This window comes from Amphiprion ocellaris, chromosome 12 (assembly GCF_022539595.1).
Source record: "Amphiprion ocellaris isolate individual 3 ecotype Okinawa chromosome 12, ASM2253959v1, whole genome shotgun sequence".
Lineage (NCBI taxonomy): Eukaryota > Metazoa > Chordata > Actinopteri > Pomacentridae > Amphiprion > Amphiprion ocellaris.
Window position 1 is genome coordinate 2675150 of NC_072777.1, and position 15095 is coordinate 2690244.

At 35.1% G+C, this 15095-nt stretch overlaps 1 protein-coding gene across 1 annotated transcript in view; it reads right to left on the minus strand.

Moving 5' to 3' along the window:
* Positions 1-1677: 1677 nt before the first annotated feature.
* nkain2 (sodium/potassium transporting ATPase interacting 2) overlaps positions 1678-15095 on the minus strand; it is a 101222-nt gene continuing 87804 nt past the window's right edge. The window contains exons 6-7 of the mRNA XM_055016093.1: positions 12621-12702; positions 1678-7300 (exon numbers count right to left, since the gene is read on the minus strand). Of these exons, the coding sequence (XP_054872068.1) occupies positions 7291-7300; positions 12621-12702 (92 nt within the window). The 3' untranslated portion in view covers positions 1678-7290. The remainder of the gene's footprint in view (positions 7301-12620; positions 12703-15095) is intronic.

Below are 15095 nucleotides of genomic sequence, written 5' to 3' on the forward strand. Positions count from 1 at the left end.
AATAAAAAAGTTAATTTTTAATTCTGAAAAATTAAAAAGTCATAATTCTGAAAAATTAAAAAGTCATAATTCTACCATTAAAATCTGAATTTTGCAAAAAGTCAGTTAAAATACAAATTCTAGAAAAAAATGCAAATGAATTAACTTTGATCAAAAATATGCACTGATATTCATAAATCTCCAAGAGCCTGGAAGTGTATTTTAAATATTTTCTTTCCACCTGTATGAAAAAAAGATGTTTCACTGAAGCAAAATAGCCCCAAATGCATCACTGCATGAAAAAATGATGTTTTATTCTGTATTATTGTATTAAAACTACTCTAAAATGGGGATTTATAACCAGGAGAAGTTATGTGCATATTAGTTTAATATTCTTACATTAAAGTGTAATTTTCTATACTATTTCTGCTTCCACTATATTACAGTTCAGAGGTAAATATTGTCCTTTACTGTATTTATCTAACAATAATTTCACTATTAATAATCTAATAATACAATCCAGGACTTTTACTGCAATATTTAACTAGATTTTCTAACCCTACTGGTTCTGGAGTATTTTTACTTTCCTGCACTGAACATATGTGTTAAGAATCTGCTTTATAAATTACTTTAATTATAATTACCAGGTTTATTTAAGTGCAGATTCCTTTCACTCTAATCGTGGATTGAAAATCCCGGACTTCTTCTGTCTCCTCCACGTTCATCACACCGACAGTTTTCTCAGTTTCTTCGTGACACAAACTACCATGAACCGAGACGCCACGTTTCCATGGCGACCAGACAGACTCCATCCACTAATGACGTCCGTGACCTTGTGTTAAATTCTTTAGAAATCAAACTGAGACTGAACCGTCAGACTGAAGAAGAACACAAGAATTAGAGACACACAACCTCATAAGAAGCTGAAAACAACAGAAGGAAGACGGATTAACGCAAATCTGCAGCAGCGTTTTAGTATAAATCAACACATTACTAATAGACGCACCTTTAATGTTTGTTTTTCTTGTTTTTCTTGGATCATATGGACTGTTAAATGCAATTCAAGTGACAGTAAGAAAGTCAGAATTCTCTATTTAAAGTCAGAATTTTGCCTAAAAAAGGTCAGAATTCTGAGATTAAGGTCAAAATTTTGCACCCAAAAGTCTGAATTTGGAAATTTAAAATTGTGAAAAAAAAAATCAGTTTGAAAAAATAAAAGCTGAAAAAGAAAGTAAAGATGCCGAAAACAACATCATGGAAACAGAGGGGTGATAAATTTAATTTGTCTTTTTGGATGGATGAAAGACTTTCATGTTAGAGTCAACAGTTTTCTTTTTAATTGTTGCATAAATCCAAAAATACTGTCAACAGCCAAGAAAATGATCCATTTTCACCGTGTTTTAGGAGTAAAATGTTCTATAAATGAGGCTGTGAGTGAAACATGAACAAATCTCTGTAAAAACCTTAAAACTGGAGAGTTTATTTAATAAGAAAGCTGCTGAAGTGGAGGTTTAAGAGGAAAAACTTTACATACATGTTTGTTTGTTTTTTAAATCTTGACTTCAGCCAGTCAGAGAACACTTTGGTTTTAATTGTAACCATTATAAAGTAGGTTTCTTTGTAGGTAAGATGCTGTAAAACACGTTTAAAAGCACAGAAACAGACTGAATGTGATCATAAAAAAAGAAAAGGACACAGTTTGTCGTTCCTTCTCCACGCTCTACTTTAATCCCAGCTTCTAGTTTCTGTACATCAGCTGTGGGGGGAACCATCATAAAAAGAGGAGTTAAACCAACGGACAGGTTCATATCAGCGATGAACGTTAAACTTTAAACCCAGAACCTGAACTCACTAACGCAGACTGATTATCGAATCCTCTAAATGCTCATTTAACCATTTATTTCACTTAATTAGATGCATAATTTCAAGATAAAAGTCAAATTTGCTGATTTAGAAAAACATTTAAAGTTTCAAACACTATTTTTATGGTTGACTTGACCTACAAATGTTGCATCAACTCAATTTTAGGTGCAATTGAAACTCAAATTTCTGAATTAATTGATTTAAAACTCAATTCAAGTGGAGATAACTCAATGACATTCGTGCGATAGCTTAATTTTTTCACCTTGAGTTCAGGAAAAACAAACAATTCTGGCACACTTTCAGGTATTATCATTCCTTTTACAAATCCTCTAGAGTAATGCATTTTTTTAATATTTTCAATTGTAATATGATCAACAGTAGACTTTATTACAGAGTTTAAGCTACATTTGTTAATATATTTGGTGGAAATTCCAACAATTCCTTAAAAGTTTCCTTTAAAAGTTTTATTTTAAAAAATCCCACAAAATTGGCAAGAAAATTCTTGTAAATATTTTCAAAAAATGAGTAAAAATCTTACAAAAAATCCTAAAAATATCTAAAGTGATTCCATATATATCAGTAAAACTTCTAACATTTTCTTTAAGAACATTCACATAAAAATCAACCAAAATCCAGTGAAATTTGCTGGATTTTGTTTGATTTTTTTGTGAATGTTCTTAAGAAACATTTTTAACATTTCTTTTTTTCCACCAAAAAATGTTGAAAATGTGGACATCAGAAGTTTCACTGTGAAAATAGATTTTTTTCCCCACATTTTCAAACTTTAAAACGGGTCAATTTTGACCTGCAGGACGACACGAGGGTTAATTACCATAATTGTAAACTGTAAACTAAATTCTTACTGCACCTGCTTTTAAAAATGAATTCATTCAACAACAGCTTTTATCTGTATCTGTGTATTTTAACAAATGATATTCAGATCTTGAAGGTGAATTCTGACCTTGTTCGCACAGTTCTTTTTTACACTAAACACAAAATTTTGACATCAAATGCAGAATTGTACATTTTCAGGAATCTCACCCTTTTCAAAAAATCCAGACTTTTTCACAGTGAAACTTCTGATGTCCACATTTTCAACATTTTCAGGAAATATCTGAACATTTTTTGGTGGAAAAAAAGAAATGTTAAAAATGTTTCTTAAGAACAGTCACAAAAAAATCTACCAAAACAAACAAACAAACAAACAAACAAACAAACAAAATCAACCAAAATCCAGCAAATTTCACTGGATTTTGGTTGATTTTTATGTGAATGTTCTTAAAGAAAATATTAGAAGTTTTACTGATATATATGGAATCACTTTAGATATTTTTAGGATTTTTTTTGGAAGCTTTTTACTCATTTTTTGAAAATATTTACAAGAATTTTCTTGCCAAATTTGGGGGATTTTTTTTTTTTTTTTTTTAAATAAAACTTTCAATGGAATTTTCTTCCTGAAGGTTTTGCAAATTTTCAGAAATTTGGGGAATTGTTTTGCTGAATTTTTGGATTTTTTTCAGACAAGGAAACAATATTTTTTGGTGCCTGTAAATGAAGACAACAGGAGGGTTAAGTGGTAAGTAGTTAAGTTCCTTTGAAACAGTGTGGAAGTAATAGTTGGGACAAATAATTTTTTGAGTAATAAACTTAAAAAGTTGCATTTATTCTGCCCATCACAAATAAGTGATTTCTGGAAGAAAAGTTAAACTTCTAATTAAATTAAGTTCAACCAACAAACTACACTGAGTTAGAGAATTTAGCTTTTCCTCTACAGCTAAATGCGTTTTTAATTGCCAGTTGTTAAGTATGTTAAATTAGGTTATTGAGCCAATTTTGTTCAGCTACCTCAACTTGAACTTAGTTTTAAACCAACTAATGTAGAAATTTGAGTTGAAATTACGCAAAATATTAACTTGATGGAACAATATTATGTCAAACAATCCTTCAAAACATTGTTTTCAGCAGCTTCTAATGCATTTAATCACTTAATTCAACCAATTACTGACAGAATTCAGATTTCTACAAAAGCTTGATTGAAAGTTTATTGATTCTAACAAACAAAACATCTTAGCTTCACTTTTTCCTATTAATTCTGAAGTTGAAGGTGCCACAAACAGACTTTTCTTAGAGTCTAAATTATTAAATCTGCAGCTAAAAGTGATTGTGAGACTTTAAAATATCTTATTCCTGCTCTTATTGCTTTTCATTCATCTTTAATGAGTTCTTGCTTGGATTAAATTGGAGTTTCTTTTGCAGGTTCTGGGTTTTAAAGCTGAATAATTAACCGCCACACAGAAAACAAAGTCACACACACTCACACACACACATATGGGCCACGTTATATCTCTGAAAATCCCTTCTGATTTTGCCAAATTGTGGATTATTACAGTGTCGGTTAAATCAATCCATCGAAAAGACGAATAAATCAACAACTCAATTCACTTTCACTTCAAAAAGTGTCGTTTAATTGCATCGATTAAGCTCCCGGATTGGAATTTATCAAAAACGTCCATCTGCGGCTATTTTTACTCATTAAATGTCGTCTAACGGGTCAAATGTTGGTTAAATTTAGTTTAATTGAAGTGGAAGTGAACCTGCAGCCCCGACAGAAATGAAAGAATTACAGGCTATAGTGCAACTAATTCTCCTCCTGAAATACGCTGTACAGTTGGAAGGAATAAAACATAGTAGTCCCACTTATACACAACATCATACGGTATTAGTCAACTAGAAAAACAGTAAACACGGCCACACGTGGTTAAAAAACGTCTACAAGTTCTCAAAGGTACATTTTAGCTGCTTTTTTTTCTACTTTTTTTCAATCATCGGTTTGTTATTTATAGAAAAAAAAACTCCACAAAGTTCACGTTTCGGACTCTGGAGCAGAGGAGCATTCCACGGAACTGTTTATTAGTCGGCATGAGATTAAATACGTTTGGAAACACCTCATGCAAACACACAAAACCCTCGGAACGCAGCCTGTGGAGGGAAACAGTTCATCCTTCCTCTGAAAGCGTCCGACGCCTCCAACGTTTGGTCCAGTGATTGCGACACAACAAGGATTCATCTCCCACCACAAATTAAAAGTGAGACTTGTATTAATCTGTGAAGCTGTTGGCACTTTGAGCGTTTGAATTTGTGGAAGATTGGAGCCGCTGAGTCTCGATCAATAAGTTAAAGGAATAAATAACCAATCGAGTGATTTCCACGTTGGTGAAGGTTCGTCTCTCTGCAGGACTCTGACTGTGATTGTCGTTTCTGTAAAGGGCGTCTGGTCTCCAGGTGGAAGCTTCTGGCTGATTTTCATCTATTTCACTTACTCAAAGAGGATTCTGGTTCAGTTCAACCTGCCAGATTTCACTTTAATGTGGGTTTTTTTGGGTCTGCTTGACCAAAATGACTCAAAATTTGTCTGAAATAACGTGCAACTTTTCCAAAATGACTTGAAATGTGTTCAAAATGATGCAAAAATGGTCAAATGTGACTCAAAATTGATGTGAAACAACTCAAAACCTGTCCAGAAAGAGACAAGTTCTCAGAAATGACTTAAGACATCTCCAAAATTACTTAAAAAGGATATTAAATTATTTGAAACTTGTCTAAAATGACTTGAAATCTGTCCAAAAAGATTCAAAAATGGTGCAAAATGACTTAAAATTACTTGAAGCTTGTTGAAAATTATTTCAAACTTGTTCAACATAGCTCTAAATCGCCCAGTATGCCTCAAAATTGGTGTGAAACAACTCAAAACTTGTTCAGAATGAGACAAGTTCTCCGAAATGACTTAAAACATCTCCAAAATTACTTTAAAATTATGCAAAATTACCTGAAATTTGTCTAAAATGACTTGAAACCTGTCCAAAAAGATTCAAAAATGGTGCAAAATGACTTTAAACTTGTCCAAAATGAGACACATTCTGCACAATGATCTCCAAAATTACATATAAATGGTCCAAAATGACTTGAAACGTTTCATTTAATGTCAATTAGACTCAAATTTGGTGTAAAATGAGTTCGGATTTGTCAAATATAACTCAAAATTGCTGCCAAAGCCTCAAAATTGTCCAATATGACTCAAAAATGGCTCAAAATGACTTGAAACTTCTCAAAAAAAGATTCAAAATTTGTCCAAAATGACTTCAAACATTCCCAAACATGAGAAATGACTTGAAATTTGTCAAAAATGACCCAAAACTCATCAAAATCCCCTAAATTACCTTAATTGTGTCCATAATGACACAAAATCTGTTCAACATGACTCATGAAACTTTGTGTAAAATGACTTCAAATTTGTCTAAAAAAAACCTCTAAGTTAGTGCTGAAAGCCTCAACAGTGGCCCAAAATGATGAATAACTTGCCCAATGTGACTCAAAATCTGTTAGAAATTACTTTTAGCTCATCCAGAAACACTTGTCACAGCAAAATGATTGTGGAACAGGAGAGAAAAAAATTTAAAAATGAAGATTTGGCTGCAGAAATAAATCAGTTGTATTGAAATAATTCAGCTACAGAACGAAAGACGTCGACCAAAAACAGGTTTTCTGTCTTGCAGTTGTTGCTAATGAATTTATCTGGACAAATTACTGGATGTTTTCTGATTTTTCCAGGATTGTGCAGCTTTTAAAGCAAACACAGCTGGAAAAATGTTGAATTTCTGCTTCAGAAAACTAGAAATTCAAACGAAAACCGTCTTTTTCTTGCAGGAAGTTCGTTAATGTGAAACTCGGCAGGTTGAAATGAGTCTGAATTCTCCTTTAATCAGAGCTGGACTCTTTTATCTTGTCTTAAACACAGAACCAACACGTCTGACAGATTGGGCTACTAGAGGACGGAGGAGGACGACCAGCCGCTGTCTGTCCTCCACTCTTCTGTCTCGGGCGGAAGACGAAATATTCAGACAGCAAAAGACACACGTGGAACGTCCAGCAGCGTCTCAGGGTTCCTCCAGTCGCTGTAAACATCGTTAGGATTCACATTAAAAAGGTGAAGGAGTGTGCATGCACGTGTGTGTTCACATGCACGGATGACATGAAGCTGTTAACATTCAGACCAAGTCCAGATTCTAGAAAAACCAAAAAAAGAGACAAACATTCGTCCATCGGTAGTTCAGCTGGAAGTCCGGTGTGAGATCCGTCAGGCACCGAGAGCAGAAGAAGAAGAAGAAGAAGAAGATGTTTGTCTGGGTTGAGCTCTTTGGTCAGGCGACAGTTTCTCTGCAGGAAACGGGGATGGATATTCACATTGGGAGCCTGAGGGAACGTCAGGAGTTCAGGAGCGGCGTCCTGCAGTTACCGAGTCCGACCACACGAGGCCGGTGTTTCATCAGGAACTCCAGCCGGGCAGACGGAGAAAAGTTCAGGTCGATCAGGAATCTGTTTGTTCAGATGGAGCGGGGCTTGAAGAAGTGGGTCGTCGGTAAGGCAGAACTCCTGGAGAAGCTTCTGGGTTTATTTGGACCTTCAGAGAACAAAGAGAAGGAGGTTAAACAAAAGAAAATGTAAATATAAAGTCCTGCAGAACAACCACGAAGAAGGAGAGAGGACTAGGAAATGTCTTCTTCTGTACACTAGGACACAGTTAGAAAGACACAACAAAAAGATCTGCAAATGATGTGAAGAAAACCCCAAAAAACACAAATATGCAAATATGACACTAAAATGACACAAAAATTACACTACAAGTTGCAAAAATTTCCCCAAAAAATGCAAAAATATACAAAAAGATGTAAAAATTACACTACATGACACAAAAATATGCAAAAATTACACTAAAAGACAAAAATGGATACAACAAGTTGCAAAAATGACACTAAAACACACAAAAAGATGCAAAAAAATACAAACAGTTGCAAAAATGACACTAAAACACACAAAAAGATACAAAAAAATACAAACAGTTGCAAAAATGACACTAAATGATGCAAAAAAAAAATACACTACATGACAAAAATAATGTCCTCTGTCAGTAGGACACAGAAGGACACAAAGGGACAAAAACACCACTAAAATATTTGCAAATGATGTGGAAAAAACACAAAAAGATGCAAAAATGACACTAAAAGACAAAAAGTACAGTAAAACATGCAAAAATGACACAAAAAGATGCAAGAATGACACAAAAAACACAAAAATGACTTAAAAATGCACAAATTACACTAAACTACATATAAAAAAAATCCTCTGTCAGGACTCAGAAATGCACAGAGAGACAAAAATACAACAAAAAGATCGACAAATGATGTGAAAAAACACTGAAAGATGCAAAAATGACATTACATGTTGCAAAAATTCATAAAAAGACTCAAAAATGACACAAAGCATTGCAAAAATGACACTTTAAAACATAAAAATGACACTAAAAGATGCAAAACGACACAAAAAGATACAAAAATGACACTAAAAGATGTAAAAATGATACTAGAAGACAAAATATAGACAATTGCAAAAAGTACACCAAAAAAACACCAAATTACACTAAAACATACAAAAATTACACTAAAAGAGGCAAAAATTACATAAAAAGACACAAAAATGACATAAAAAGTTTCAGAAATTACATGAAAAGAGGCAAAAATTACATAAAAAGGCACAAAAAGTTTTTACAAAATTGCACCGAAAGATGCAAAAAAGTGATTTCTTGCTGTTTTTCTCCGTGTTTCTGGTCCTACAGAGGAACATTTCATTTAAATCTGAGCTTCATCATGAGCCTGAAACTAAAGACTGGGAAATAAAACAGTGATTCCTGTTGTCATGATTTTATTTAGACGTGTTTATGCTGTTTATGGAGGTCAAACAGAAGCTGATTTAAGGCTTTTATTTATTTCCTCGGAGACGCTGCAGCTGATGCCGGTTTATTGGTCCCTCTGGTCGGAGCTAATAACAACAGCTGGGGAGCAACGATAGCGTGTTGATGGCGTGTGTGTGTGTTGATGGCGTGTGTGTGCGTGTTGATGGCGTGTATGTGCGTGTTGATGGCGTGTGTGTGCGTGTTGATGGCGTGTATGTGCGTGTTGATGGCGTGTGTGTGTGTGTTGATGGCGTGTGTGTGCGTGTTGATGGCGTGTATGTGCGTGTTGATGGCGTGTATGTGCGTGTTGATGGCGTGTGTGTGCGTGTTGATGGCATGTGCGTGTTGATGGCATGTGCGTGTTGATGGCGTGTATGTGCGTGTTGATGGCGTGTATGTGCGTGTTGATGGCGTGTGTGTGCGTGTTGATGGCATGTGCGTGTTGATGGCATGTGCGTGTTGATGGCGTGTATGTGCGTGTTGATGGCGTGTATGTGCGTGTTGATGGCGTGTGTGTGCGTGTTGATGGCATGTGCGTGTTGATGGCATGTGCGTGTTGATGGCGTGTATGTGCGTGTTGATGGCGTGTATGTGCGTGTTGATGGCGTGTGTGTGCGTGTTGATGGCATGTGCGTGTTGATGGCATGTGCGTGTTGATGGCGTGTATGTGCGTGTTGATGGCGTGTGTGTGCGTGTTGATGGCGTGTATGTGCGTGTTGATGGCATGTGCGTGTTGATGGCGTGTATGTGCATGTTGATGGCGTGTGTGTGCGTGTTGATGGCGTGTATGTGCGTGTTGATGGCATGTGTGTGCGTGTTGATGGCGTGTATGTGCGTGTTGATGGCGTGTATGTGCGTGTTGATGGCGTGTATGTGCGTGTTGATGGCGTGTATGTGCGTGTTGATGGCGTGTATGTGCGTGTTGATGGCGTGTATGTGCGTGTTGATGGCGTGTATGTGCGTTCAAAGCCGCCTATCATAGATGCTACATGTGTGTGTGTTTGCAGCCATTATCTGGGGGTGGATGATTTATGATGTCGGCTCCACGGGGGAGGAATAAAACTACAGAATGCTCCTTTATTGCCTTTGCTCTTCGCTCCATCCATCACTCTCTCTCTTCCTTCTGTCCACTGCTCTCTCACCCTTCGTCTTCCTCTCATTTGCTGTTTTCTAATAAAAACTGTTATCGATAAGCTGTCGGCCGTTTATTCTGTGGAGGCGGATTTTACGGCACCGGACTTGACGAAAACCTGGATTCAGAATCGTTTTGTGGCTCCGAAGAAAAGCCGAGGATGTTGGTGAAAAATGATAAAACCAGCATAAAATGACTCAAAAATTGTCAAAAACTATGAAAAAATTGTCCGAATTACTTTGAAACTAGTTCAACCCTTGCGTTGTCCTGTCGTGCTTGAAAATGTGGAGGAAAAAAAAAAAAGATTTTCACAGTGAAACTTCTGATGTCCACATTTTCAACATTTTCGGGAAGCTTTTGAACATTTTTTGGTGGAAAAAAAAAGTAATGTTGAAAAAATAATGTTTATTTAACCCTCCTGTTGTGCTCATTTACGGGCACCTAAAAATATTGTTTTTTTGTCTGAAAAAATTCAGCAAAAAAATTTCCAGAATTTCTGAAAATTTGCAAAACCTTCAGGAAGAAAATTCCAATGATTCTTTAAAAGTTTCCCTTCAAAGTTTTATTTTTTTTTTAAAAAATCCCCCAAATTTGGCAAGAAAATTCTTGTAAATATTTTCAAAAAATGACTAAAAATCTTTAAAAAAAAAAAAAAAAAAAAACTAAAAATATCTAAAGTGATTCCATATAGATCAGTAAAACTTCTAATATTTTCTTTAAGAACATTCACATAAAAATCAACCAAAATCCAGCAAATTTCACTGGATTTTGGTTGATATATATATATTTTTTTTTTGGCTTGTTTTTTTTTTGGGTTGATTTTTTTGTGAATGTTCTTAAAGAAACATTTTTTAACATTTCTTTTTTTCCACCAAAAAATGTTCAAAGATTTCCCAAAAATGTTGAAAATGTGGGCATCAGAAGTTTCACTGTGAAAATATATTTTTTTTTCTCCACATTTTCAAACTTTAAACCAGGTAAATTTTGACCTGCAGGACGACACGAGGGTTAAGAACATTCACAAAAAAAATCAACCAAAATCCACCGAAATTTGCTGGATTGTGGTTGATGTTTTTTAAAATAAAACTTTTAAAGGAAACTTTGAAGGAATTATTGGAATTTTCTTCCAGAAGGTTTTGCAAATTTTCAGAAATTTGGGGAATTGTTTTTGCTGAATTTTTGGATTTTTTTCAGACAAGGAAACAATATTTTTTGGTGCCTGTAAATGAGGACAACAGGAGGCTTAAATGAAGGATTTGGGCGACAAAATTTGATCAAGACGGATCTAATACTAATTAATTTCTGTTTACTGAAGGTTTGAACCCTAGAAAAGCTCAGTCGTGGTATTTTCTGCTCATTTCACTCAAAGCAAACATGCTATTTTAAAATGTGAATTTACGTCTACAGTGACTAATTTACTATCAGGAGGAGGATATGAGCACGTTTTCACCGTATCAGCAGAAGAGCTCGTCATTTATCAGCCCAAGGTGTCGTCGGTTAGTGCTGCTGCTGAGCTTTTATCGCTCCCAAACAAAGACGCTGAAACCTGTGAAGCTGTTTTTCATAATTAGCTTTAAACTGTCGTATCCGGAGAGAAGCAGCCCAGAGCGTTTCAGCTGCTGTCGAGGTTTTAGTTCGGAGCCTAAATGGTAGCGGATGTTAGCGTTATGCTAATAGATCACTGAAGAATGTGGATTTTTCACCTGTCAGGTTGACGACAACAACTACTGGACATTATTAATGAGTGTTTTTGGTCATTTTAAACATATTTTCAATCATTTTTGATTTGTTTATCTTTTATTGGACACAAATTTTTGTCACTTTGGACAAATTTCAAAGCAGTTTGTACAATTTTTGAATTATTTAGGATGAGTATTGTCGTTTTGGACAGTTTGTCTTTTTTAATAGTTTTTGAGTCATTTGAGTTTTTGGAATCTTGTCATGCTATTTCTCTCTGCATAATTCTAACACTCATGCAAGTGTTTTTTTTTTCTTTTTAAAAATAAATAAATTAGTTAAACCTTTGTCTTTTTAACTACGTCTTCCTGGGCATTTCTGAGTTCTCTCTCCTTCTTCATGGTTGTTCTGTTTCCAGAGAGATGCAGGACTTCAGATTGTAGTGAAAAATGAACCCACAGTGAAGAAAAATAAGACAGGAATAAACACAAACTGCATTTTGTCCAAAAAGGTTTTAAGAAGGTGAGTCCTCTGCAGGAACTTGTGCATGTTCCGACCACAAAAAGCTTCCCTATGGAACCTCTGTCAGGGAAGAATAAAGTTCCTACTTAGGGCAGGCGCTTCTACGTGGTCCTAGAAATCTGTTCTTTAGCTCACACTGGATAAACATTTGATTTTTTTATTCAGTTGAGGTCTTCTCTGAAAAGACTTCAATGTCAATTTAGCCGTATATGCTAACAGAACATACCTCTATTGTTGGTTTTCCTAAATAAAACTAGAATTATGTGCAATAAGTACTTTTTTTGTTGTTTTGATGCACTTTGGGTTAATATTACGGTCGAATCTGTTGAAGTTGACACTGGAACGGAAACAAAAACGACCATTAGCGGTTGTTTCTGCAGTGAAAAACCAATTATATCGTGTATTTTTTGGTTTTTAAAGCAACAGAAGTTGACCCAAAGTGTTTTTCAATAAAGAAATAAAATAAATGCGACAAATTTACCCAACTAGTTTAAATATTGAGGTAGATTTTAGACTCTAGTGAGGAATGAAACTGGATTTTGTAGCACCTTTTAGCACAGTATCTTTATGACTTGCTGTGGGCTTATAATAATAATAATAATAATAATAATAAAATAAAGCATTCCAGTGAGGATTTGCAGCCTGTATGAGTGTACTCACATGTACATGGGCTGTAGCTGCAGGTGGGAGGTCTTCTGAGGCCCCTGGTAACCGTACGAGTCGAACCCTCCTATAAAATCAACTGCAAAACAACAACAACAACAAAACAAAAAAAGCTCAATTAGAGAAAGCATATGTCTGCGTGGTTCCAGCTCCCACATGATGACTCATGGCTTCAGGCCTCCAACACCTACAGAGGTCTCTGAACCTCTGCTGCTGCTGCTCCACAAGGACGGAGGCATGAAACCCAGTTAAAATGCGACCGTAAGAACACCCGGCGATGCAAATATCCTTCTATTTCAAGGCGCAAGACTGATGCGATGATGTATTTACGGCGTGAGAAAACGCTGAACTCCTGAATTATCGAGGCCGGCGGCCAGCAGGTGGTTGAAGCAGCGAGGACGGACTTCTGAAGGGAGGAAGCCGGGATATTTCCCCACTTTGATGTTTGGAGAACTCATAAAGAGCTCCTTCCTCGCCTTGATCAGCGGACGTACACGTTCTCTTTTTTATTCAGAGAGATTTCGTAACATCGACCACAATGTGAAACTCAGCTACTGCGGATGAGATGAATGGCACAAAAATGTACAAATATGACATAAAAATGTGTAAAAATTATGCAAAAAAACGCAAAAAAAGCACAAAAACTTCAAAAAATGACACACAAAAATATAAAACTGACACAAAAGTGACAAAAAAGAAAAAAAAAGCATGGAAACATACACAATCTACACAAAAAGGTGGAAAAATGACACAAAAACTTGCAAAAATAACACGGAGAGATGTAAAAATGACATAAAAATGACAAAAAGACAAAAATGGCATGAATACATGCACAAATAACACAAAAATGTGAAAAACTGACATGAAAAGGTGTAAAAATGGAACAAAAACTTGCAAAAGTGACACAAAAATACACAGATGATTACAAAAAAGGCAAAAATAGCATGAACAGATGCACAGATGACACGAACATTTCCAAAAATGGAACAAAAAGTTTTAAAAATGACATGGAAAGATGTAAAAATGGCACAAAAACTCTCAAAAATTACATGAAAACATAAACAAAAATGACAAAAAAGACTAAATTAGCATGAAGATATGCACAAATGACGTAAAAAGTTTCAAAAATGACACAAAAAGATGCACAAATGGCACAAAAATGTCAAAAAATGACATGAAAAGATGTAAAAATATCACAAAAACTTCCAAAAATGACACCAAAAGGTGTAAAAATGTTACAAACATTTCTAAAAATGACACAAAAGTTGCACAAATGTCAGAAAAACTTCCAAAACTGACACTAAAAGATGTAAAAGTGACACAAAATGACAAAAATAGCATGAAAAGATGTAAAAATGACACAAAAATTAGCAAAATCGACACAAAAATGCACAAACAGGACAAAAAAGGACAAAAACAGCATGAACAGATGCACAAAAAGATGCATATATGTCACAAAAACGTGCAAAAATGACATGAAAAGGTGTAAGAATGACACTAAAAGTTGCAAAAGTCGCACAAAAAGACAAAAATCAAGACAAAAATACCAATTAAAAAATGACAGTAAATGACAATGCAACAAAAAGATTTACAAATGACAGAAGAACCTCCAGTGCAGAAACATGCATCAGAATAACTAAAATCTGCTGCTGGAGGACTGCTGGGTTTAACCTGATGAGTGTTTTATAACGAGGCCATCAGGTGAGTTTTCCATTAAAGCAGCCGGTCGACACCGAAGCGTGTCGTATTCAACACGCATGAATATTAATGAGAATAAATGTTGTCCTCCCTAACAGAGAAAACATGAAACCGTCACGTTGTAGGTTCAGGATCACGTATTTATCAACGTTAATGGAGCATAATTGGGGTGATCGAGGAGACGAAGCTGCATTTAATCAGTGAACCTGAAACGCTGACGAAGCTGCTGAATTATTCATGTCTCAACATTATTATTATTATTATTATTGTTATCATTATTATTTGGCCTTTTCCTGCTGCACTTTTCTGCTTCTTCTGCAGAGTTTGGTAGAAAAAAATGAAAAAAAAAGATGCAGAGCTGCAGGAATGTGTTGAGTGTTGATGTGATTTATTCTGATCATCACTAAAATCACCATTTGTGCAATTTTTAATGCATAAATGTTGATTTTATCTTCGTGAATGTGAATATTTTCTGGTTTCTTTCCTCTTCTATGACAGTAAACTGAATATCTTTGGACAGAACAAGACATTTGAGGAAACTGATGCACATTTTTCTTATATTTAACGATCAAACAACTTAAAATATGCATTTTAGCATGTATTCTGATCATTTTTGTGCCATTTTTACATCTTTTTGTGCCATTTTTGCACATTTTTTGTGCCATTTTTGCATCTTTTTGTGTCATTTTTGCATCTTTTCATGTCATTTTCACGTGTTTAGTTCATTTTTACATCTTTTTGTGTCATTTTTGCACGCTTTGGGGTGATTTTCAC